Raw genomic sequence first — 26,394 nt, 5'->3', positions numbered from 1 at the left:
TACCTCTATCTTTTTTTTCCTCTCGACGACTTGTATGCCGTTAAAGATTTGTTTATAATTTTCTGCGCTAGGTGGCGGAAGCTGCTGCCCAATACGAAGGGCATGAGCTACTGCTCAGTATTGTGCTAGTCCATGAGCTACCTGACGGAGGCGCCCTGACTCGCCGCTGCTGCTGAACATTGCCGAAAGTGCCGTACTGGCCGGACTGTACTGGCAGTACTGGTGATTGTTGTGTGCAGTATACCTGTGCTTGCGAGGCTTCTTTCGTTTGTGTTTGCAAGGAAGCCGACGCTCCGATCCCTCTGCAATACGTCATGCGAATGGTCATGCTGGCTTGACGGCGATCGTCCAAAGTTTCGGAACCGAGCGGAGACCAAAATGTAAGAATTTGCGACTCGGTTCGAGTTCGTTGTTTCGCGAGCCTGCAGGTCAGTGCAACACCGCCATGCGCAAGATTCGCTGTAAACGCGGTAATCTTGACGTTTCGAACGCCTGGTGCGGCGCGCGAACCGCTCGCAGTGCTCATTCTTTTTTTTTCTTTATATATCTGAAACTCGCAAGCGTATTTTTACCAAACCCGAATGCTTGTTGGTTCCCTCCATTTCACTGTCCAAAGGCCTCGTGGGCAACGGAATGCTTAGCCCACGAGACAACGTATTCTTTTGCCCACTTGTGACAGATCCAAGTCGGAAAGCTGACTGCTTTTCGCGCACACTCGGAGCATGAAAGGACTTAAAAAAGTCGTGTTGAAAACGAAGTTGGGCATCGGGGGCATATGTGCGGTAGACATACCGGTTGTCAAAATTGCAGGCACTGCGAACGTGCGCAGACACGGCAAATTTGACGGCGAGAGAGAGCGATATCTCGTGCGAGTAGGGCGCCGATCAGAGGTTGTTTGTGCTGTGTGGCATGAGCTCATAGTGGTGGTATGCCCGTCGCTGATACCACTTTTTGATAGCCTGTGCCCCTTTTTTTGTTAGCAATATTTAGTCACTTTCTTTTTCTTTTTGTGTTAGCGCGATTTTAACAATTGATGCGTTCGACAAGACCGATAAGCAGTTGCTGCTTGATAAGTTGCACTTCGCCTAACGAAATGACGGCCGTCAACGACTATTTTAACTCTTTCTGGCACACAGCACGAATTCTAAACCTATGCTTGAAGCTTCGACCTTGCGCAGAATTTTGATTCGTACAAGCTTGTTTTTATTGAACACGACAGTGAAACCCTCAAGACTGTGGAGGATGACTCAGTGTATGTGGTGGGTTCTGGATGAGGCAGTCAATGTAATAATATCAAGAAATAATGTTTCACCACATGGCCATGTTTGTATGGTGGCTCTAGGAGAAGTCGTCTCGAGCCCAGTCGTCGCAGGCCAACTGGTCATAGGTGAACTCGTTCAACAGGCCAACTCATCCCAGGGCATCTTGACAAGGAATTCTTGTCATGCCAGAACACTCGTCACATGGAACACTCATATTAGGACTTGACTTTTTTTTATACAACCTGATGAGTGATGTCGGTTTCAAAATAGGATTGGTCAACATCCGAAACTGTGATATCCATAATTCGAGTCGCAAGCAGTATAATTATAAGGACACACATTCCCGGAAATCTTACGTCGATGGGAAATAAATCTGTGAAAAATACATACACTTGTGTATGTATTTATGCATGTATACATTAATTTATACACTGCGAAACAAAAAACGCAGGCTGGGTGTGGAGCTTTGACAAAGAGCTCTTGTCATATGAGCTCTCGAGCGACAAGCTCTTTTCAGCTGCTCTTTGAGCTTCATAAACTGCAAAACTACTTGTGGCATTTTTTTTTTCCTTTCTTCAAATAAATGAGTCAAATATTAACTGTCTTCGGAACTGACATGCCAAATCCTGAGGATGTTAGCCTTGACCATATGACATTAAAAAGCTAATAAATCGTGGAACTAAATCTGTCATCATTGAACTTGTGCTGATCATTCAAATCTCTCGGATAGATAACAGGATGTTCCTTGCAATATTTCGAAGTGTGCTGATTGCTGAAACGATTTTGAATACCAAGAAACATTCAGCAGGGGGGCTCTGGCGATCTTTCTTGGTCGCTGATTTGCCTCAAAATTGGCTCAACGCACTGATAGACACGGCTGTACCAGTTCAAGTGTTGTGCGAAAAGAAAAACATTTCGCGAAGTTATTGAATTTTCGAATTTTGTTTTCATAGTGTTTCTCAAACCGGGAGCCCCTACTGGCAACATTGAAATGTGAAAACAGAAATGGTACAAAATGGGCAGACCCTCGACATACTCTGTTTAAAACTAACTGCACGACCTGAAAGTCTACCATTTCTGACGTCGCACCACTGGAGAGCACGTGGAAATTTGAATGCTGGTTTCGGCATCATATTTATTCACGGTTTTTTCAATTGCTATTCTGAATTTCGAGAAAATAAATAGCATACCGTAAAGACTGAAGTCCGGGTTGTCAGAAAATGCAATTTTTTGGGGTAGCTCAAGAAACGGCCAGAGTACCCCTTTAAGTAGATGTTGAGGGAAAAAGTGCTTTATCTTTAGTTAAAAAAAATGTGAAAAATAGTTTAAACAAGTAAAAAAGAAAGCGTAAAGAAAAACTTACATTCACTCCTGTGTAAAAAAAAAAAAAAAAAAACTTTTTTTATGTTTTGTTTTAACTCAGTAGAGCCGTCCGTTGGATCCCCGAAATAAGTATGGGTGCAACTGACGGCCACATTAAAATGGCCTCGTGAAAAGTTATCGACGGCCTTGTGGTAGTTCTTACCCTGACGCACCCAATATATGTCAGAACTGTATTTTCTGCTAGCTGTGTGCAAAACTGCTTTTTTGATGGCACGAAAGTTCCCGGTGTAACAGCATTGAAGTCCCGTAAGTATGAGCATCCTAAGCGTATTTCTAAGTCATGTCCAAATTAATTTTGCTAGTAGGATGGTAGGACTAATTCCAGGCATTGAGGTTCTTTTGTGTAAAGCAAGGTTGTCGCTGTTCCTACCAAAACACAAACGACTTTGCAACCAATGCCCCCCCCTCCCCTCCCGTGGTAAGTGTACCTGTGACCAGGGGTGGATGCAGGAATTTCCTGAGGGGGGGGGTCAGGTGTTGGTCAGCATACCATATCTTTAGGAACCCCCTCCCCCTCTCCCTCGTTTCATGCCCCAAATTTTACACATGCGGAAATCAAGAGGGGGGTCAGGACATCCGGACCCCCCCCCCTCTAAATCCGCCCCTGCCTGTGACGAAGTGACCTCGATCCACAAGGCCGATGTGACAGGTAGTCCTGTAGCAAGTTTTCTGGTGACGAGTAGGATCGTGGCAAGCAAGCTGGTTCCCTCAATAGGCATGGCGGTGAATGTCATGGCTTGCCCTCTCTCCAGCGTGAATGTTTTCAGAGCTCTATATATAGTTAACGGAAGAGAGCCACACCGTTAGCACGAGAAAGTAATCACTGGTTTTTCCTGTTTGTCCCTTTGAATACAAAGACCGTCGTCACAACACTCGTGTGATGGGATGTGCTCACGACACATTGTGCATTGCCCAAGGCTTAGTCTCCCTCCGCCCAAATGTTGCGCGAGCGGTTCGAACCGGACAAAGTTCGAGAGCTTGCCATTATCTCACTTAAGAGTTTTAAGCAATTGTCAAAACTTTTCTGCGAGAAAATGAGGCTTGTTTTCAGCAGCGGGAGCCGTTCATCTCTGTGTATTCGTAGGCTCGGTCTACCGCCATCTTCTCGGTTAAAATCTCCATATGTCGCTTACAACTTTTGAATCTGATAACGGCAAGCTTCGAAATTCTGGCATCTGGTCCAGACGACTCGCAGTACATTCTGGTGGAGACTGAGCATTCCGCCGTGCGGAGTTTATTTTTGAGATGGGAATAACGCTTTTTTTTTTTTTACGGAGTCTAGTTACATATTGTGTTACAACAAGGTAATTGAGGGACCTTAAAGGCCGGTGTACACTCCGCGCTTTCCGCTTTTGCTCGCATCCTCCTTTCCTATATCCTCTCCACTTTTTACCTTGCCCAAACTTGGCTCCCCTTGCAGCTTAGGAGAGGGGGAATACTGAGAGGATTATCTTCCCTGCAGGAAACCGAGGTTGTATGTTTGTCTTTAAGGGGTGATGTGCTTTACAACGTTGCCAAAGTGTCTGAGAGCGCATAAATGGGGGGGATCGCTGTTGTGCCAAACTGTTTGTCATTTCTTTTATTCATGGAGCCAGCTTTCTTTAGGAGTGCTTAAAAACTGGCAGATCATTTCCTCGTCAAATCGCAAACACCAAAAAGTACCGAATATCTCAATAAAAATAAATGCTGCATAAATCACCTTTCGATTTTTTCGAAAATAAACACGGTAAATGCGGGACTCTTCTTGTAACCCGTTTCCAGCAGCAAGCACAAATTTTCCTAGGTTCAGATGCTAAAAAGTATTTGGAAATGACCGGTGGGTGTTGAAAAGCATCATATCTATCCATCATTTTTGGTGTCGATGAGTAATATTAGTGAGCTTTATTAGATCATTGCAATAATACCATACATGGGTAAATTACTTTCAAAATGTAATTTAATTACAATTACAATTACTTAGCTCCCAAAGTAGTTTAACTACAATTACAATTACTACTACGCGAAAGTAGTTCATTGCAATTACAAATTACTTTTTAAAAGTAATTCAATTACTTTACAATTACTTATTTCTGAGAGTTACCCACCTTGGGCCATATAACTGTAAACGAGTTATATGGCCGCTGTATAAATGTCACGCATTGTACTTTCCTTTTATGAAATTTGTTAAATGGATTATAGAACTTAATAGTTTGGAGTAATGAACTCCTGATTTCTTATATTCTCAAAAAATAAAAATAAATGGCGACAAAATTCACAGGTGCGAGGTGAATCTCCTTAGAGCTTGTGCAAATGGTATCCAAGTCAAACCAACAAAAAATAAACTTAAAAATAATACAAGGAAACAAATATGCGACAGTACTGGTATCATAAAACTCGATGATTCGCTGCCTCTCCCTGTCTGTGGACTTGTAACATGCCGGATGTGGGTAACCGAACTGCTGTCGCTCCCACAAAACTAGTGTCACAATAGCAGCAACTCTCTTGCCAGGGATTCTGGGTTAATTCAGTGCACGGTAAAGGCCGGTTCACACATGCAGCGGAGCGCTAAGTTAGCGCTACGTGAGCGCTCCAAGGAGCGCTCATGTGGCGCTTCCTAGCGCGTGATGTAGCGCTCGGTTAGCGCTTCAGTAGCGCTCTGTTAGCGCTTCAGAAGCGCTTTGTTAGCGCTCTGTTAGCGCTACAGAAGCGCTTTGTTAGCGCTCTGTTAGCGCTACAGAAGCGCTCTGTTAGCGCTCTGCACTCCCCTTGTGACGTGCTTGCTGCTGCGGAACAGCGCGTGCACGGCAATTCCTTTGTTGTTGTTTTTCCTTTGGCATTGAAAAAAGAGGAAGTAAAACAGCCGCTCTCCAAGCAAAGGGTCGGGCAGGCGACCCAGAGTCATGGACTTTGAGCGACTAATTGATTGGGTGCGACCTCATCGCTTTCTATTCGATATGCGTGACCCTGGTTTCAAAGACATGCAGGTAAAAATAATCGCCTTCGAAAGAGCTCTGTGTCTCGGTCCCTCAGCCTAGGAACAAGGTTCACTAGGTATACCTGTCGGTATCTCGGTGGCGAAAGATGTAGCGCACCCAGAAGGCGCGTTAAGCCGTCCACACACATATGCACTAATCGCGTATGTAAGAGCATTGGTCGCATTTCTATTTCAGCATCCCACATGTCCGCCATTGTGCTGCTGATTCACACCCAAGCACAGGAACCGGAACCGCAGTGCACGCGCTAATCCGCAGCACCGCGGTACAAGAAGCGCTACTAAAGCGCTAACACGGCGCTACTGAAGCGCTAACAAGGCGCTGCTGGAGCGCTTACAAGGCGCTACTGGAGCGCTAACAAGGCGCTACTGGAGCGCTAACAAAGCGCTACAGAAGCGCTAATCGCGCGCTGTGTTAGAACTAAGTCACGCGCCAGGAAGCGCCACATGAGCGCTCCTTGGAGCGCTCACGTAGCGCTAACTTAGCGCTCCGCTGTATGTGTGAACAGGCCTTAACACCCAAAAAAAAGCTCCTGAGATATATAATAAATTTAGGATCGTCATGTCAGGCGAAGAAGCAAAGAAGCAGCAGGTCTCATTAACACGACTCACCCTGCCTTACTTCCAACTGTTGTTGCTACACTGCGCTTCTTCGCCTCGATGTTAGAGTAGCACGACCCGCTGTTAGTGGTACCAACATACGAGATAGAGGAGAAAGACGTGAAAAACTCATAAAGAAAAGAGAATAATTTCATGAACAAAAAAGTCCCCAAACTTGACTGAAATATGTAAGCGAATATGCTAGCGGCGAAGACGCGTAAGGAGAACCTCGAACCTCCCCGCCTCGACCGGATGATGTGATCGGAGCCAACCAGCTCGACTTCGACCCCCATGCCCCCGTGTGGGAATGAGAAATAAGAAAGACCCCTAGAAACAGGAGCAACAGGAAGCGAACGAGACGAAGAGTCAGATTCAACTACGACAGGAACGAAAACGGACGCGAATGAAGCCCTCATTTATCAAATTATTTCTCAAATTCTTCATTAAATCGTTTTACAGTCTACAAAATCCTTCATTCCCTTCTATCCCAGCCTCTCTTTCCCCTCCCTCTTTTCCCCTTTTTTTGAGCAGGTTGGGAGACTCTCTCTTTATTGCTTCGGTTGTGCTCTCGTCTCCGTGGCCAGGGGGGAAAAGCGCCACCGCCGCAAAATCTTGCAAAAGTAATTGTAATTGTGCCTGAAATTTTGCAATTACTGACGCTAGAAAGTAATTAAATTACAATTACAATTCCTTTTAGCCAAAAGTAATTATTACAATTACAAATTACTAGGAAAAGTAATTAAATTACAGTAATTTAATTACTGTAATTGAATTACTACCCAAGTATGCTTTACGGGATCACGCAGTACTGATACAGGACCGCACGCCGGTACGATGCTCATTCCAGATCGAAATGGCAAACTACCCCTGCCGCACACCCAAATGACTTGCTCGAACAAATGAGTTGAAGAGGAGAAAGGCAGCGAAGGCCAATCAAAAGACAATTAAAACAAAAGAAAACGAGAAGAAAAAGTGCAACAGGTGACTTGCTGTTTTTAGAAAACACACACAAAAAAAAACTATTTCTTTAAGTAGCGTTTAGGGCACTGGGCGACTGGCGCTACAGTGTCGCGCTCGTCCGCGGCTTCCCCTCTTGGCGCCTCCTCTTCTCGCCACAGTCGAACAAAAGCGCCGACAGCCGTCAACTTTTTCTTTTTATTTTGATGTGTGTTCGCTTTCTACTTCCTTGAGGAATATCGCTTAGCAGCAAGAAAAGAAAATACACACACTCATACAAAGAACAGCTGTTTAGTCTTTCGGCATAGGCAGATATATTCCGTTTCATTGCGATGGACACCACGTCTTACACAAGCCCATTTATATTTTATAGCTTGTCTCGTGATTTCGCGCTTCCTGTTTTGCTCCGCCCAACCGGAAGGACACGTGACACCCTCCGAGCTATGAATTGGCTCTGGTAGCTCGTAGTGTCCTTTGCAATCCATAATAAAATAAAAAAAAAAAAAAAAAAAGTATAGACTGACACGCTGTTTACAAACAAGCCTGCGTTTGCCCACACCAGGTGTGGGCACTGCGCGTGCACAGAAGCCGAATTTGCGTGAAGTGAAGCGTCTGCGCATGCGCAGTGCCGTCGACAGCGCCACGGGAGCTGTGTGACGTCAGGGCCGCGTGTTGGTCTGTAGATGCTTTATTGACACCAATGCAAGCTGCACATAGACGTGAAATATACCTCTTTGTTTCATTATTTCTTAGCTGTTTCTATGTCGTCGCTGCCGTTGGTTTAATCAAAACTGAGCCACTGATGCCACCGTTGCGAGAATTTAATTGGCTTGGCGCCGCCACCCGCAAGAAGGTGTGGCTCACACTTTAATGCGCCATACCGTTTCCAATAAACCGGTAACCGCCTCATGAAATAATGGTTTCCTTCTGGTTTGGGTTTAATATCAAATGTTTGATTTGGATTACAGTTTTGCTCTGGTTCGGTTAAAAATAACGGTTTTGCTTTGGTTTTCAGTTCGGGTTCGGTTCAACATCTCGGTTAAAAGCTACATGGTAATCGCGCATGATTACAACAGCCGCTTTACTGCATCTCGCAGCACCAGAAACGACACCTTGTCTGTCTATAACTGTTCACTTTTGGTTGCTTCACTGAGGGTGCACCATTTTCATCCTCAAAGGAGCCTAAGCTAGTGAGACTAGCCGTCAGTCACCTCCAGTGCAATGATGCTGTTTCAAGAGCCACTTACCATGTGCTAGCGAATTGCGCCATCAGCCCGTAGGCCCTAGATGATAATCGACGCAGCTCGCTTAAGAGCCCATTCCATTCCCACTCCATTCTAATCGGAAGGTATTCAATTCCATTCCCATTCCATTCTGGGGTTGCGAAAATGCGGAGGAATCATTCCAATTCCATAGTGGCAACTCCGCAACACCGATAGCAATGATGTTACCCGGTAGTGATATGATTTCGTGCACAACGGCGCCGGCGGAGTATTGTAAAATACCGGGGGAGAGCCCACCTTACTTTCACTCAAAAACCAGGTTAATATAGACATGGGCGCTTTTTCGCTTGTCTGTATAATTTGCAGAATTCCCAAGTTTGGAAAATGTTAATAGTGGTCACTTCCGTGGTATTTTACTGTAGTGGCTTTTGTTATCCGAATTATCGGAGCAAGCTACTAATACGGAAACGCTTTTCGTAAAAAGTGCATAATGCCTAACGGCGCAGCAGGTATTTGTGTAAATAAATAAATAAATAAAACATGGTTTAAGGTGACCTTCAATTACTTTTTCTCTCCCAGCATATAACACAACACTGAAGTTGGGCATATGTAAACGTAACCTGTCTTTATTTGTGGGGGGGGGGGGTGTGCGGCAGGGCATCGAATGAGTCTCGTCTTTGCCTGCATTCAGTCACGGGAACTGGGACGTCATCACTGGTCTCTCTAGTGATGACGTCTGTAGCCTAAAATGTTCTGGGGCATTTCACTGTTGGTAGAACACTCTTTCAAACGATGAATACAGCACACGCAAAAGACGACCACGAAAGAAAGAAGCATACACACAGTGCTGTTTAGAGAGTGCTTTATATTATTGTGTGTCATGCAGCAGTGATTAGATGACTGAACACTGCTATTGCTAATAGAAAACGGCTTCAGGCTGCTTCATGATTATGTTTTTGATGCTCCTTAGTAGCTTCAATATCTAACTTTTTTTAATACAAAATGCTACAAAGCATGATTTTATTTTGCTCCGAAGTATGAAATGGTTGGAGACTGCATAGTGCACACTTTTTTTTTAACTTGTTAGCAAGGCAGTGGGCATACTGCTACTGCAGTAATGGAAGTGCTGCAACATTTGAACAAATTGCGCCATGAATGCAAGCCTGCTACATGTTGCGTCAAAATGCCAAGTTTCTCAAAATTGCACCACACCTGCACCTGGATGACATTAAACGAAGCAAAGATATAATTTAATATTTGTCGACACTAATATTGAAAGAAGTAGAAGCGAAGTAAAATGTTAAGACATGCCCCTGGGCGGCTGGCTTGCAGACGCACAAGCATTCGAGCTCTCACCTACTTTGCAAATAAACATTATTTATTTATTTCACTGCGTGTCTGCTCCACCGCAACCAAAATTCGCTCATCCACCGCGCTGGCCACTTCATCATCTGAACTTGCAGACGATGATGTCAGTGATATCACGGAGCTTGAAGTCGCAAGAAAAAATTAATGGAATGATGGTATGGCGGCTGCTATCATAGACAGAACCAGGATTTCATACTCCTGATGAGATCACTTGATTTTCATCTCGGCCACATGCCTCCACGCCGTGGCACTATCGCTCAGTACTACTACAGGTCGACCTTTCTTGTTCTTGATTGTAGGTTGACCTCTAATTTTAAAGAGCGGTGCCGAGAAAAGGAAATGAAACAAAAAAAATGCAGGCCTATATATGAATAAGTAGTCAAGGTAGTTTTCCTGCGCAGCAGTCGACCGAAAGGTCCCCAAACTCCAACTCAACCCTGGCTCCAATGCCGCTAACTTGCAGAATTAGGAGTGTCTTTTTAAAGCTCAAGTTTAACTTTTGGTAATATTCAGGGAGAGGGGTGTTAGTTAGAGGCCTGCACGGGTACGGGCCGGGCTCAGGCTTCACAGCTGCATTCATGAAGGGCACAGGCCTTGCATTCAAGTCAACAAAGCAGGCCAAGCCGGCCGTTACTTCTTTTTTTTAGCAAGAATGTTTTTTGAAGTTTGTTTGGGGGGCTTTGGGAGAGACTACAGTGGGAGAGGTTTAAATGCTGAAAGCATCTGTGTGTGTCTTTGTGTGTTTGTATGACTTGGTGTCTGTGCAGCAAATGCTCTCCCAGGCACCAGCGCTGCGGCATTCATTTTAGTCACCTGCGGCGCCGCCGTCGTAGTCTCTTCTCTCCATCAGCACTGCGCGCCTACACAATGCGTACCCTCGCAGGCATAGACTATCTGTACGTACGAGTGCGTGCATCCACAATATGGGTGAAGGGGTTCCCCTCAGGGGTGCTTCTCCTAAAAAATTTCCCACAGACCGCCGTAAAAATGGCACTATTTTTTTTTTCTTTTGCTATATACAGCAGAAGTGGGCAATGTAGAACTTTGCCCGTCTTTTTTCCAAACCCGTCACGACGTTTTCCTTCCTTTGCAACTTTGGCACATGGTTTTGTTTACTGTTGCTGGCCATTTTTATTTTTCTGTTTTTTCTGATCCGATACGCATTTTACTTCGATGCTACAGGGGTGTGACATCTGCACCAATTGCGCCATTTTGATACAAACCCAAATTTCTGCGCCTAGTTCTGCCCAAAACGCGAAATCGGCCGAAATTGCGCCGCACTGCGCCAAAGTAACTAAAAAAAAGAATGTTTGCAGCGACGCTAGATTTAGCGGGAAACGAGAGCTTGGTTGGCAACATTCAATCTCGTCGTAGTAAAGTACACGGCACGGGTAGAGGGTGGCGCAAGCAACCGCCGGATTCTAAGATTTCAGCTGTAGTATCTTTCTATAACTATGATACGTGGTCTTTTCACGATTTTCCTACTACTTTCCGCTGCCATTTTTGACTGCATGCTATCGGTGCGCTATCACACGGTCTGGCTGTCTGGCCGCGGGCCAGGCAGCCAGACCGCGATGCACGGGCTATCAAGATGAGCTCGTGCATCGCAAGCTCATCTTCATAGCCCGTACGATCTTGATCTGCACGGGCTAGCAAGCCCGTGCAGATATTGATGCCCGTATGCCCGTACGATGCTCGGGCTTTCATTTTGAGAATAAACCTTTTCTTAAAAGTGCTATTGAGCGCCTCCATCGTGTAATTGTTAATTCGTGTCCGTAATCTTCTCAACAAAATGGATGGCGCCGTCGCCGTGAGTACTTTCGGCTATTTCACACGGGCTTCCAGTGCGTGAATAATCGAATGAATCAGTCACACACCCGTATTTAGCGTGCATGTGGTGCTCATAGTTTTTCTACCCCTTTACTATTTAGTTACCTTGGGACTCACATTTGTGGAGTGATTATTCAGTCTCGACATGCTTTCTACGAGCATCCGATCGATGTCTAGTCCTAGCAAATCGTACTTCCCTGTTAATGCTCTCGAATCACCGCTTTAAAACGTTTTGCACTACAACTGCACTTTGGCACCAGTTGGTATAAGCTTGAGGTAGCTGGTGCCCACCCAACTTTGCAACAAGCCTGTGTTTCTTGTCCTCATCTGTACGCATTGGACTCGGGTTTGCCTTTTCCGTTGTTTTGTTCTTTTATTTTTTATCTTGGTGCGTATCGGCACTGATGACTTATATTGGAACCACGGTGGAAAAAAATAACGATTAGAAAAGAAAAATGGGATTTATGTGATTTAAATTCGATTTTTTATGATTTCAGTGGCTGATAAGCTGCTCTAACATTTTCTGCTCCTAATCTGCTCCAAACTATAGACTTTTCTGCTCCGAAGCTGCTCCAAGATGCGTAAACTGCTGCTCCAAAACGAGAATTTCGTGCTCTTAAGCTGCTCCAAAATCCCGATTTTTCTGCTCCAAAAATTGCTCCAAAACTTGTTCCATCTGTCTCACCCCTGATGCTAACTTCAGTGACCATGGGGTACCATAATCAGCATGCATGTGTAACTGTAACAAGCGAGCTGGCGTGCCGCGCAATTTGTTAGTTATTCACACTGGGCAAAAATAAAGCGGGTTTCAGTGCACCCATACAGATTAGCCCCGGGATGGGCCGGCTGATAGATAGCGGGTTGCGGGCAGGCCCGGGCCCAAGGAACAGCGGGCCGGGCTCCTAAACATCGGCCTATGCAGAGCTCTAGTTGCAGTATCTGATATTATATATTTCAGCTTTGTATGTTTTCTTATATCTTGGTGGAACAGGTATTCGTTGATACATAGATGTTTTCGCGAATATGCTAGATCTTTTTCAAATTTTACATAAATGTTATTGACGGGCTACATTAACTATAAGTTTAAAAGATGGAATGGGAGAGACACTTTATCTCAACTGTAGTATTTTGCTATGATTAATTTTTCAACCATTTTTTTTTTTTAACCTTTTGGGGTCATGTGAGTTTTCCACTTGTAGGTCCCTCTAGTCAGCTAAATTAAGCGAAAAAAATATAAAATCAATGAGTGATTTCAGATTAAACTCTTTAATATACAATGATCAATATGTTAAGTTTTGAAATAACTCTGCATTGTCCTTATATTTTAATTATTGAACTATACTAGCAGTATTTGTGCAGCATATGATAATTTTCAAACCAAATGCCAGGGTGCAAGTTGGGGTGTCGAGTGCAGGTTTTACAGTAGAAAATATTTTCATGTCTTTGCCTTTTGACTTTTCTGTCACTGCAGACTGCATAGTCTCCAGACTGCACAGTCTGTAAAACGCGGACGCAGTAAAGGCTGCCATCTTGAACATCCAAAATCGTTAGCAAAATGCTCGTCCGCGCATCTAGAAAAAAAAAATTGACCGCATCTCCACGTGGTGAATGATGTTGATTGGGGCGAAGCTCTGGTGGTGCTTGTGTGCGTAGATGCTGAGCCGCAGCATGCCGAGCCTTTCGTTCGTTTTCATCCATGTCAGAAAGAGAATGTGTGGTATGGAACGTGGTTATATACGCATTTGAGCATTTGACCGCAGCGCCCTCTTATCTATAAACGTTGAGCCAATGCATGCAAAGTTTAACGCGATTATATACGCATTTGACTGCAGCGCCCTCTCCTGTATAGACGTTGAGCGGCTACATGCAACGTTTCATCCATGACATCCCCAGCTCTTGAGTTACTACCACATCTCAGAGCCCCCTACCCGTCCCGCAGTCGTGGCCGAGTGGTTAAGGCGATGGACTAGAAATACATTGGGGTCTCCCCGCACAGGTTCGAATCCTGTTGACCGCGCAAACATTTTATTTTTTGCTCTACACGAGCACGTGAGCTCACGAGCACGAGCATGAGCACCAGCAAGATCGATGTAGGCACGGACGCCGGACGGACGCCGGACGGACAAGGCTAAACCCTAAGGAGCTTCGCCCCTAAAGAAAAAAAAAAACTTGCGCTTACGGCATTTTATTAGAGGGACAAAAATCTAAGTATGCGTATTTTACATACCCAACTAAATGGAAATTGTCGGAAGGCGCCTGACGCTTGATCGCAAAGGAGAAATGAGCCTGCCGAGGGCGCCCCGACACTTGTCCAGTATGGAAATATTTATTTGTTGGGAGATACCCAAAAGAAGACTTCAAAGGTTTAATCCCCAGTATAAATGGAACCTACTTTGTCCTGAGCCTTATTTCTAAAAAGACAGTTGTGTGTCATGTACTTTTTGTGATTATTTTTATGTATTATAATTACAAAAGATAATAACTAAATGCTTCAGTATGAAAGATGAGCCCTCAATTATTTTCAGTGATTGTCTCACTTAATGATGCAGTCACTGTTTAATTTTCAAGTGATGTGCCAGTACATGTTGGGATCTGCTCCAAAAGGGTCAATGGCTGCTCCAAACTAACATTTCGCCTGCTACAAAAAGTCATATGCCACCTCCACTTTCACAGTTGTCCAGGGGACGTTGCAAAAGGCTATGAAATGTCTGAAGAGGCGGCAGCATTCTTCGCATCACACAGCATGGCAAAGCAAATCAGGATATAGATAGCATGTGGAGATAGGGAGGTGGCAACAGAACACTTGATGCTGTACTGTAAGTGGCGGCCCCAGGTACAGGATGCGGTTCGTCTCGTATAATTTTTGCCTATTTCCTGCTGCTGTCGTTGGTTACCCACCGCGCCTTCACCTGCATCTCTCCGCCAAACAGCGTGGGCCTGCGGGGTTTTGGTTTTTGTGCCGCCGCTGCGACTGATGTGTCCTGTGCAAGACGCTTGAACAGGTCTGATGCAGCCGTTAAGCTTAGAGGACTCACGACCCCGCGGGGAGGGGCACTCAGTGGCCCGCATGTTGTTCTGCCTCTGTGTCGAGTAGCTGGTAGACCCTGCGGTTCTTTTCTCCGGTGACGTCATTTCGAATCCAGGACCTCAACACCCCACCTACACCCGTTGTGCGAAACGTGTGCCGGATTGCCAGGCTGTGGAGACATAGATGTTGCGTGCACATAGATGCACGCGACCACTGGTCCTACCGTGCGTGCATGTCTCCCCTGCTGCAGTACAGAAAGTTCAGCCCCAGCAACGATTTCTGGCTGTCTGGGTTGCTCCCTGCCCGACTTTGCGGACAATCTGTTTGACTTTCCCGTGACCTCCTCGAAATAGCCATCCACAGTGCCCACACCCGCTGCAACTGCGAGATCATCCAGCGAAGGGAGAACGGTGACAACGTTCTGGTATGGCAACTGCCAAAGTATTTGTATCAAGATGGTTGACTTTCGGGTACATGTGTCCTCGTTGCCCCCAGGTTCTGCTCTGCTGCTTAGGAGACCTGACTCGACGCGAGTGTAGCAGACAGCAAATGTTTTGACACGCATGCTTACACCGTGTTCCGGAGAGATGGGGGTGGCAGGAGGGGAGGTGTCCTATTGGCCTTCCTGGCGTCGGCACGCACTCTTCGTGGAGCTCTGCCTACCTTAGAGCACAACCCTGGTAGGCTGTGTCTACTGCCTGCCGTCGACACGGGAGGAGTTGTCGTACAGGCTCCTCGGGGTATTATTGCGGGCGGCTTCTCGCAGGAGCTATTAGAGCATACTGGTTTTCGGTGACTTCGACTCGCACATTGACTGGTTCACCCACGATGACCCTATTCCCCGCGATCATTTGGAGGACTTCTTGCTCAACATCACATCATCACCTGGCTTCACGCAGTCATGCAGCGGATCGACCTACTCAACTCCGGTCGGAACTTTCAGCTTCCTAGATCTTCCCCTTGTGGCAGACCCGGCTTGTATAGTTTCCCATGAGACTTCTGAGGGACTACCTGGTAGTGATCTTCTGGCGATCAAAGTGACGTACGCCGTGGTGTTGCCACGCAGGGGGCACCTAGCATTTTGGTGCATAACGACGACTGTAGAGGACTCTCTTGCCAATTTCTACTTGTGGTGCGATCTGGTGGGTGCAATTCAGAACAAATACATGCCCTCCTGCACTCGCTCCTCAAGACGGAAATTCTACCTGTGGTTCACATTGACATAATGAAGGCAGCAAGAATAAAGAGGGGGCTATTCAAGAAAGCCTCCCACTCTAACTGTCTTACTACATTATGTGCTGCAAAAGACCATCAACGCACTCTGAAAGCTACCGTACGTGTTGCACACCAGTGCTACACTTCCAGGATAGCCAAAAAGGCGAAGGACGACCCTAAGGTATTCTGGTCTTACGTGAGCCGCCTCCGAACACCTGGCCAAAGTCTCAGTTTCAGTGCCAACTGCAGAACGATTGATGCCCCTGATGAAATTGCAGCACTTTTTGCAGACCGCTTCTCGTCTGTCTACATCAATGACGAACCACGGGGGTCTGCACAATCTGCTGCTTTCGCACCAACACCAAGCCTGGAGATCACATTTTCAGCGGAGGCAGTGTGCACTGCTTTGTCCAAGATCAAGCCTTTGCATCGCCCTGGCCTAAATGGTGTGGCACCTGCCTTTTTCAGGACGATCACACAGTACACTTGAGTGGTTCTCATTTGAACCCGTTCGCATTTCTACCTCCTCGTTTTTACCTTCTCATTTCAACCCAGCGCAAAACAACTTTTGCGTTTCTCCCTTTCTCATTTAAACCGTTCTCAAAACAAACTTTCGGGTTTTGACCCTTCTCAAAAAGACTTTTCTCATTTTAACCTTTCTCGTTTCAAATTTTCTCAAAACATACTTTCTGGTTTTGACCACTGTCAGAAAAACTTTTCTCATTTTAACCTCTCTCATTTCGAATCCAAATTAATCCAACATCATGATCTCGCAATCTTTCTGCGGTATTTATGGCGAATTCGGGTAATTAATTGCCTTCGAGCCCTTGTCTGTGGCTCCGGCGATCAAAAACGCGCCAGCAGCGCATCACGTGACCCTCTCCACCCGAATGCAAAGCACAATGAACTGGCGTTTTTATTTGACTGGGTCGCGAGTGAGCTCTGTTAACTTCTTCTTCGATCATTCTATGGTACCATGAGCACGCTGCATACGCCAACAACATAAATTATGACTCTTTGAGATGTGTGTAAACAGAAGCGGCTTCACAAAATTTTTTAAAATATTGGCATTACCACAGTCCGCACAGCTGACTAGGGTGACCACCTTCCCACTAGCGAAATGCGGGACACGCGGGGCAAGGGGGGGGGGGGGGGCAGGGGGGGGGGTTTATAGAGGAGATTTATGAACACGCACACCACGAACTGAGGCCCTGTTAGCACATTTAATATTCTATGCTGTTTGTACACCTGAAAATTGTATTGCAGCAATTAAGCTAAAATAATTTTCACTCCCAGTGATATATCTTCTTTTTATGCCAAATATGTTACTAAATGTGTCGAATTTGAAAGCATAAAAATCAACTCCAGCAGCACTCAATGCATCAAATGAAATTAAGAAACAGTATATCTTTTTCGGGTTATTGTTTCTTGTTTACGCTTACTTTTATGAAAATGGTCCTACGCAAATTTTTAACAATATGTTCTTTTTCTTTTTGCCTTGTGTGGCTGTCTTCACAAAAAAAAAAAAAAGAAATCCACAGCAACCTTTTTGCGTTGAAACAGCGATATAAAAATAATGGCAATAAACAAGCAATTTTCTTTTACAATATTTTGCCACTAAGGGGAGAGGCACAACGACGAATGCTCGTCGGGCCTCCTGCAGAGCGATGATCGCTTCCCGCAATGCTTGGATAGATTACCGGTAACCTCCGTACTTCCCCGTTGTTCGGCAGCACCATGAGTTGCTGAGTGAATTTTACTACAGTATGAACTGCGGGACATTTTGAAGATTTGGGAATTTCTCGCGGGACGCGGGACACGAGCCTTCAATGCGGGACAGTCCCGCGAGTCGCGGGACGGGTGGTCATCCTACAGCTGACAGAATATTAAAATATAAAATCAATGAAAGGGCAGATGTATAAATCAGTGTGGTGCTGCCCGCACGCGCGTCAAATTTCAATAAATTTCAAATAAAAATCGATTAACTGTTGCCACGGAGGCTTGCCAGCATCGCTTTCCATATTCTGTTTACTGTTAGTGGAGAGTTTTAGTAGATCGTTCCCATGACTCCGATAACGATACCCGATACTCCGCCACCGCCTCACTTGCGCATGCATAGTATCGTTATTGGGGCTATTGGGGGTATCGGAACGATCTACTAAAACTCTCTAGTACCTTTTTTGGAATCCTCAGTCTTCTCATTGCACACCCTCCTTGAAATTGTAATGCGTGTTCAAGTTTCAAACTGCATCACTATGCATACTTTTTTTTTCAGCGGTGTAATAACTTGTTATTACAGAGCTGTAAAATAAAGTGATGTATGATGCAGCCCGTGTCTCAGAGCAAACATACTTTGCTCAGGCTGGATAAATTCTTCCAAAAATGTTGACTTTCTTTGAAACATAAATTATCTTTCTCTTCGTTGTTTTTGCTATCTTGTCTCAGAGCGCAAAAGGGCGCCTGTCTCGATGGCTTTGTTTGCCACTCGAACCCGCTATTTGCCGCCTCAGCGAGCATTGTTCCGTTTGGTTCCCTATCCCGATTCGGATGTGACGATACCAGATACAGTCTGGCAGACAAGCTGCCCAACCTCTTGGAGCTCGGGAAAACTTCTGCTGCCCGAAAAGCTTGCACCCGCCAGCCTTTGACCACGCGAACGCCCTTGCCGAAGATATGGGAAAACTTTTTTTCAGGGAAAATGACCACCCGAATTGGCCATTACAAGCAATAACACACGACTAGCACAATGATCCATCCACTCCACACGACGACATCTTAACGACATACAGTGACAGAAGAGAAATGAAGTACCGAATCTGCGCTAGCACTTTTGAAACCACGTCACCATGTGACCACGTAGCTACGTCAACAGACTCGGGGTGGCACGCAGGCATGAGGAAAATTGTTTCATGTGCTATGCAAGAGATGGTGCCGCTTTGCTTCATCTTCAACCTTCATCCTCAACTGTTTTTCCTTCTTTCTATACCTCACTACAGTGTTCAAATGACAACGGGTTCAAATGAGAAAGGGTCGAAACGCGAAAGGTTAGAACGCGAAGGGCGTTTTGCGAAAGGGTTCAGACGAGAAGGGTTCAAATGAGAATGGGTTCATATGAGAGGGTATAAATAAGAAAGGGTCGAAACGCGAAAGGTTAAAACGAAAAGGGCGTTTTGCGAATGGGTTCAAACGAGAAGGGTTCAGATAAGAATGGGTTGTTTCGAGATACACCCGTACACTTTGCCCTCTCTCACCTGTGAGCGTCAGAGTCTTTTCGATGAGGGAGCTGTTCCTGCCACCTGGCGACACGCCTTGGTCACCCCTATTCACAAAGGTAAAGAAAAGCCAGGACAATGGGTTTCCTCTCGTCCAGTACGCAGACGAGACCTCGACACTGTTAACACCTACTTCACCCAACACCTGGCGCCTTCTCCAGGACTACATCAACACATAAAGTGCTGGCCACTGACTGACAACTGCCTACAGCTTAGCCTTGCAAAAAATTCCGTGATGCACCTTAGCGGTGCTTGCAGGTAGGATAAGCCTGGCTACTATTTGCTCAATGTGCCCCTAGCCACCTATGATTCTTTGACCATCTTAGGGGTTACATTCATATAAACATTGGACTTTGCTGTGCACATAGCCAGTGTTGTAGCAAAGGCTCAGCAAACCATGGGATTTGTTCCTGAAGTGTCCAGGTCATGTGGACCTTCAGCCTTCTGCACCTTGTACGCATTGCTGGAGTAAGTATCGTAGCGCTGTATGGCCCCGTCTCAACGTCATCCGGTGGATCGAATTGACAGTGTACAGAGGCGTGGTTCCCCGACGCTTGGCGTCTGCGCTTCGGGATTCACGGATGCAGATTATCCAACTTAAATGTGCGGGGTGGTGGCTACTAGAACACCATCATAGCATGACTCGCATGCGCCTGGTTTGCCGCGCACTGGACGGTTCACTGACTGGGTCATACTTGTCAACGGCAGTGCGTGTAAGTAGGCGTACTGGCCAGCCTGAGCCGCTACATGCCAGGACTGTAAGGCATGGCATGACTGTGATTCCTGCAGGCATCAGAGAGCATCTCTCTGTTCCGCTGAAGGAGTGCAAGCATCTTCTATGAGGCAGGGAGGAATCCTACGAGCTATGCAGACTATATGGCCACCATCTCTCTTCATGAGAGACAGCCCGTAAAGGGTTCATCTAAAGGTGTCCACTCGTGCTCCGTGTCGCCCTGGGGCGGGGTGCAGTGGGGGCCGCGGTCGCGGACTCAGCTGTGCGGGATGTGCCATGCACAGAGGCCGTGCTTGCAGTATTGGGCTCATGGCTGGGGCCTCCGCTGTGGTTTGTGTGGGGTGGGATGGGACACAGCGGTTTGTCTTGTCTTTCCCTTCATGAACCAATAATTCATTGTTCCTTATATATGTTTACCTCTTATTCTTGTATTGTACTTACCACTATTGTTGTTTACTGTTTGCACCCACTCAGTAGTGGACTAGCAGGCACACTTTCATAAAGGTACCAGCCTTTCTGTTAGCCTTACATGCTGCTGAGTAGGCAAAACTTTCTTGTGCAAATAAAAATTATGATTAATTATTATTTTTATTATGATCACTGATACTAGGGTTCAGTTGAGGTGCATTATTTATTTTTCCGTTTTTGGAATGGGTTGAGGGGAATGAACACTTCATCAATGATGCTGAGTTACTTTTCTTACTGCAGGTGCTGATCACCTGCTGGCCACAATGAGCAGCATCGAGAGAGCCTGCGTGGCATACTTCACTGACGCCATTGAGAGCGAGAAGCAGTCGGAGCTGTCACCGGTCAGCATCAGTGAGCTGAACATTTACTTGACAAGTGCCACAGCTGGCATAAGGAGGCACATCAAAAGTGCCTACAATGGAGACCTGGCAGAGTTTCTCAGGCGCTACCCTGAGAATTTTCAGCTGGATGGCAGCGAGCGTGTCTTCCGCACGTCTGATATTGTCCAGATGCATGGCACGGACAACCTGGAGAAGATGTCTGTGCAATTCTTCAAGGAGAAGCTCAGATCCATGAAGGCCTTTCACCACTCAGCTGTTCCAGTGATGGGTCTGAGGAAGTTCCTTGGTGAGGCATCAAGTGGTGTGCAGTCCCTGTTCAACCTGAACTACCCTGGACGAGAAATGAAGCGCTTTTTTCAGAACCATCCCGAGGAATTTGGGGTCTCGCTCTCCGGCAATGTGTACCTTGTGAGCGAGCCACCCGCGGCTCTCCTGAACGAGTGTGACTTCGGAAGCTTCTGGCACTCGGACAACGGCATGCTCGACAGTGAAGTTTCCAAGGATGAGGCTGATGCAGTCGAGTTTTACCGGCAGGTGTTGAATAGTCCTGGCATCGAGCTGCAGACTTGCAGCATAGACTCGTTGTTTGCTCAGCTCTGTGAGGCCCCCAGCAATGTGCAACGTTTTCTAAAGAAAACCTATAATGAGGTCAACTTCTTGGACTTCTTCAACGCACACAAATCCTCGTTTTGTGTCACAACGAACAACGGTCAGACGACGAGTCACCAGGGTAACAGAAGTCCTGGACAGTCATCGAGGGACAATGAATTCCCTGCCTTACCATTGGCGAGGAGCCATCAAGGGGAGCTGCACTGCGAGACTCCATGGGAGACCCGTTCCAGTGCTGACGGTTCTATGGCAGACAGGCTGGCTGCCATACAGTTTTTTGAGGACATTGTCAAAGACCACATGCAGCGAGGTGTAGTAGCCCACGTAGACCAGCTACGGAAGTGCCTGGCTGATGCTCCACTTCTTGTGTTTGCATACTTCCAGCACTTCTACCCCTACCGGCAGTTCGACAGATTTTTCCTAGACCATGCAACCCACTTCAGCATCGACAGCTCGGGGGCAGTGGAACTCTCATTTGGGGAAAGGAACAAGACGGCACCAGCTGCCAACAGTGACAAGGCACCAACTGAAGACATCTCCCCCGGCTCTGGAGACAGTGAAGAAAATGGAGAGGCATGGCGCACAAGGAGCCTTCCTCTGGAGAAGCAGTTGGAAAAGTTCTTTTTAGACCTATTGAACTTGGCAGGTAGCTATGGTGTGCGGGTCGTTAAACCAGACACCTTGTTGTCAATTTCAACTTGCCTTCACCGTCGTTTGAGCGCATATCTGCTAGAACACTATGGGAAGAGTATTGCTAGTTTCTTCCAGCATTACCAGAATCACTTCAGGGTCAGCAAGAATGGAAATGTCTGCTTGGCTGCTGAGGTGGAGTCTGGCTCGGAGACAATGGCAAAGAAGCAGCCATCCGTGCTGGCCCTTGAAGTTTTTGCGGCCTTGATGCAGCTCCTGCAGTCCCACCAGATCAAGGCTGTCTCTCCAGAGATCCTCTGGGAGTTCCTGCCACTTACTCCACCAAAAGTGCAAGGTTTCCTGTGCAAGGCCTATAACAAGGAGACTCTGAAGAACTTCCTTTTGAAACCTCCGAGCAAGTTTGCCCTTTCAAAGAACAAGAATATCTACTTGTCCATGGGTCCTGGGAGCCTAAGAAGAGACTTGAGTGATGAAGAGGAACAAGATTACCACCAGGCATCTGAGAACCTGTGCGAGGCCTCTGCCCTGGAGTTTTTTGTAGACCTCATCAAGACTCTCAGACTGAGCACGTACCCCATACCAGTGGCGGTACTACAGGAGAACCTGTCCAAAGCATCCCCTTTTGTTAAGAACTACTTCGAAGAAATCTACCCTCAAGACAAGTTCTTGGACTTCTTTGACAAATACAGGGATTTCTTCTTTGTACTGCGGACTGTCGCTGTGGTCTGGCTTGCTCAGTCTGATGGTGAGGAGGAAGAGGATGGTACCGAACCCAAGGAGTGCCCCTTTTCTAGCAAGCCAAAGTCCTTTTGCCAAGTGATTGGAATCGTGGCTGCAGACTTGCTGGTGAAGAGTCCAAAGCCCTTCTCCACTGTGCTGGGCCACCTTAATGTCATTAAGGAGCAGTCCACTCAAGAGCTGAACAAGCATCAAGGAAAAAGCAAAACTGAAAAATTGTGCTCCCTGGTCAGCAGCTGCTTTGACATGTTCAAGATAGCCAAAGACAATGTCATCCTATCGTGGCCTCTCAAGCACCAAGCCTCACTGCTCTTTGTCCTGGAGGAGGCCTTGGCTGCAGTTTGCACCAAGTTGGCTACGGGTAACATGGTTGACATAGCAACGTTCTACACCATGATGCGGCACAAAATTGAGAGGATGTTCCAATGCCTTGTTCCTGACACAGCAGCAATGCTGCTGTTTTTTCATAAAAGAGATGAGTTTTTGGTTCTTAACGAGGAACATTTGATTGTGTTGTCCTCTGGAGCATTGCCCACCGATCAGGTGGAGGAAATCGCACTGCTTGTGGAAGTGGAACTCAACAAAACTGACAGTGGCAATGCACCTCTTGTGTCTGTCCTGTCTGCATTGTTGGATGAGAGCTTCGAGCACTCTTTTACTAGCAGCACAGTTGTCCAGGCAATCCTAAATCAAAAGAACAGATTCAGGCTGCAGGATGGGCAGCTGTACTTCCTGGGAAAAAAAGCTTGTGATGGACAAACAAACTGCAAGACAGGTGTCCAAGTGCCTACACAGGACAGCATCTCCTTTGAGCAGTTCAATGGTCCCCCTGTTCAGGGCAGGGGCTGGATCATCAGTTTGGGAAAGGAAAATGGGGTCCTTGCCGCTACATTTGGTGGCTCCAGCGACTATGCCGAGGTTAGCTTTCACACAAAGACCTTGAGCCCAGCTTCTACCAGCTTTACACAGCTATGCATTGGTCAGGAAGTGGAGTTTCTGGCTGTTAGAGAAACAGAATGCTCAGAGTGGAATATTATGGAACTAATTGGTGCCAGCAGCATGCCCTACATTCCAGAGGAAAAGGTGAGTAATGAGCAGTCTGACGACGAAGACCACTCGAACCATGTCAGGACTCGCCACACTGATGCATTTGGGCCTCCTAGCGAGGACGATGATGACTCGACTAATGGTGACGATAGAATCTTCTACTCAAGCGCATCAGATTCTGAACCGACGGTTACCACAAGGTCGGATGTAGCTCAGGACCTGCCACCAGATACACAACCTGGACCTACCTTAGCAGATGATTCGACTACTGCATCGGATTGTCCGCAAGGTAATACCATCGAGCAAACTGCTCTAGCCAAATTGAAGAATTGTGCCTTGGACACCCCTCTAGAAATTGCAGAGAAGGTTCCAGACGATGAGGAAGATGAATGGGAGACTCCATATGACCGCAGGATTGTGAGCTTGTCTAAGTTTACAAACGCTGGTGTCCTGAACATGTGGACCAAAGCAGACGCTGGCAGCGGGACTACAGCTGTCATGCCACTGGGTGTACCACCGCTGCCCCACGATAGCAAACCAGATGCTATACCTGGTGAAGGCCATGACCATGTTCAGAAGTTTCTGGACAGCCTTGCGGAGGAGCCGCAGGACCTGGAAGCATCAGCCGAGGTTTCTCATCAAACTGACCTAACTGAGCAGGCAGGTATTTGGGATGGTTCAGCCATATGGGACATTGATCCAGTCTCAGAAACAGTTGAATCAATGCGCTCTGATTGTTTGGAGCAAGCTGAACAGACACCATCATGTGAGAAAGATGTTGATGTTAAAGCCACCAAGGACTGGGACCCAGAAATGCTGACTGTGTCAGTATCTGAGGTAAATGAGAGCACAACCACAGAAGATTTTGTAAGTGTAACTGAAAGTATTGTCTCGGAGGAACCAGGAGGAATGCTGTGTGACGAAGGCCACCTAAACGACCGCTCTAGTTCAACCGCATCTCCAACTTCCAGAACTCCTACAGTGACAGACGAACCTACCACCTTGACCAGCACACCTTGCCAACCACGAAGAGAGGATTCCATAACTTTTGCTGAAGACACCTACACAAAAGTCCATGTGACTGCAGACAATGGAGCCTTGGAGGAGCGAGCCCAATCCCAGGAGCTAATGAAGTCTGCATCTGGTGCAGAAACGACTGACTACTCACATGTCACTGTAGAGAGTATTCCTGAATCCAGAGAGTCCTCGGAAGTGGCAGCTGTAACAGACGTTGGTGATGTGAAAGACATGGACATCGCAGCAGGAGGTGACGGACACGGGTCTTTTACTATGTCGGAGTGTTTGAGGGTGACTGATGTTCTACCCTTTGGCATGCTCCTTGACGAGCAAGAAGTGGTCCATTCCGTACCAGCCACTGTGGTGTATGTGTGTCCGAGTGTAGCAGTACTGGTCTCTCGAGTACATGGATCGCCTGTGAAGCTGGTGCTCGCTCCTGACGAAAGCACATCTCTCCAGTGGCCCCTTTTGTGTGTGGGACAGAGGGTGGCAGTGCGGGCAGTGGGGGACTTGTCTGGTTCGTGTATTTTAAGGGTGGTGCGACTCCGACCACTTAGGTCCCGTCCAGAAGTCAGAGCCCCAGGGATGGATGCGAGTGCACAGACCGTATCTACGGGACCGATCATGTCTGGTCTGCTCTTGGTTGACTAAGAGCTGCCTCTCATTTTGTCTTGATATGCAAGTGTCAGAAGCTGAGGTTTATCGCATTGATTATTCTGGCTTTACTGTGATACCACTGTTTTCTTTGGTACTCCTGTGTTTTGAATTTGTTTTGTCATTCTATCATTGAAAATATTAAGTGTGTGGTCTGGTCCAAGCATTGTTTTTTTTAATTTTTCTGTCAGGTCATTTCCCTCCAGGGTACAATAAATTCTTCACAAGTGACGGCGGGATTTCTGTAAAAAGATCCTGGTGTAGGTTGCCAGAAAAACTCATTTTCCTCTAGGGTACAATAAATATTTCACAAATGAAGGCAGTATTTTAGTAAGGGGATTCTTGCATTTGTAAGTGAGAAGCTTTACAGTGATAGCTGTAAATATTCTCAGCAACCTCCACGGGGAATTGCGGTGTCGTCTGCTGCGAAAACTCACTGTGATGACATCAAAATTCTAGTGCACAGGCTTTGATTATTCTAGGTGTTGGCGCAAGGGCGAAAGTGTCATCTGCTACGATCGGCAATCTGCTACACCCGACGACGCCTGCATTACCGCGGCCGCAGCTTGTGTTTTAGCGCAGAAAAAGGCAAGTTTTCCACTGATCTCCACTAGAAGGGGCTGGATGACGCATTGAGCTAGAGTTCCTCGATACGCTCCCCCGGAGAGGGAGCATATCGAGCTCATACCCATACGGATGCAAAAATAAAAATTATTATTATTATTATTATTATATACAGGAACTCTACATTGAGCTAGAGCAGACAGGTATGAAGCCACCGGAAGTAAGCGGCTTGTCCTGGAAGTAAGCGCTTGACAGGCTTTTCAACTCTTCGAGTGCTGAATCGAACAGCATTTAGGGCGCTGGATTTTTTCTTGTCATCCCAAGAGAGCCTGCTTGTTGCGGAGTAACAGCGCATCCGGACCCGAGAAGTCTGGTAAGCCATTCAATGTGAAAATTTTGAGATTCTAGTTGATCAAGTGTGTGTATGTCCCACGTTCCAATGCCTGGTTCTCGGAATTTAATT

At 46.5% G+C, this 26,394-nt stretch overlaps 1 protein-coding gene and 1 pseudogene across 1 annotated transcript; both read left to right on the top strand.

The window, feature by feature from the left end:
• Positions 1-26,394, top strand: part of LOC121833195 — a 101,369-nt pseudogene that overhangs the window by 35,455 nt on the left and 39,520 nt on the right.
• LOC115319909 lies at positions 120-25,685 on the top strand. The gene is made up of 2 exons (XM_029979943.4): positions 120-380; positions 20,551-25,685. Exon 2 carries the CDS (start codon positions 20,574-20,576, stop codon positions 25,362-25,364), a length of 4,791 nt encoding a protein of 1,596 aa, XP_029835803.3. The 5' UTR covers positions 120-380; positions 20,551-20,573; the 3' UTR covers positions 25,365-25,685.

Source organism: Ixodes scapularis, unplaced genomic scaffold, assembly GCF_016920785.2.
Source record: "Ixodes scapularis isolate PalLabHiFi unplaced genomic scaffold, ASM1692078v2 PGA_scaffold7__128_contigs__length_106722199, whole genome shotgun sequence".
NCBI classification, from domain to species: domain Eukaryota; kingdom Metazoa; phylum Arthropoda; class Arachnida; order Ixodida; family Ixodidae; genus Ixodes; species Ixodes scapularis.
Note: the sequence above shows the minus strand (reverse complement) of the source record. Positions and strands in the feature narration are given on the sequence as shown.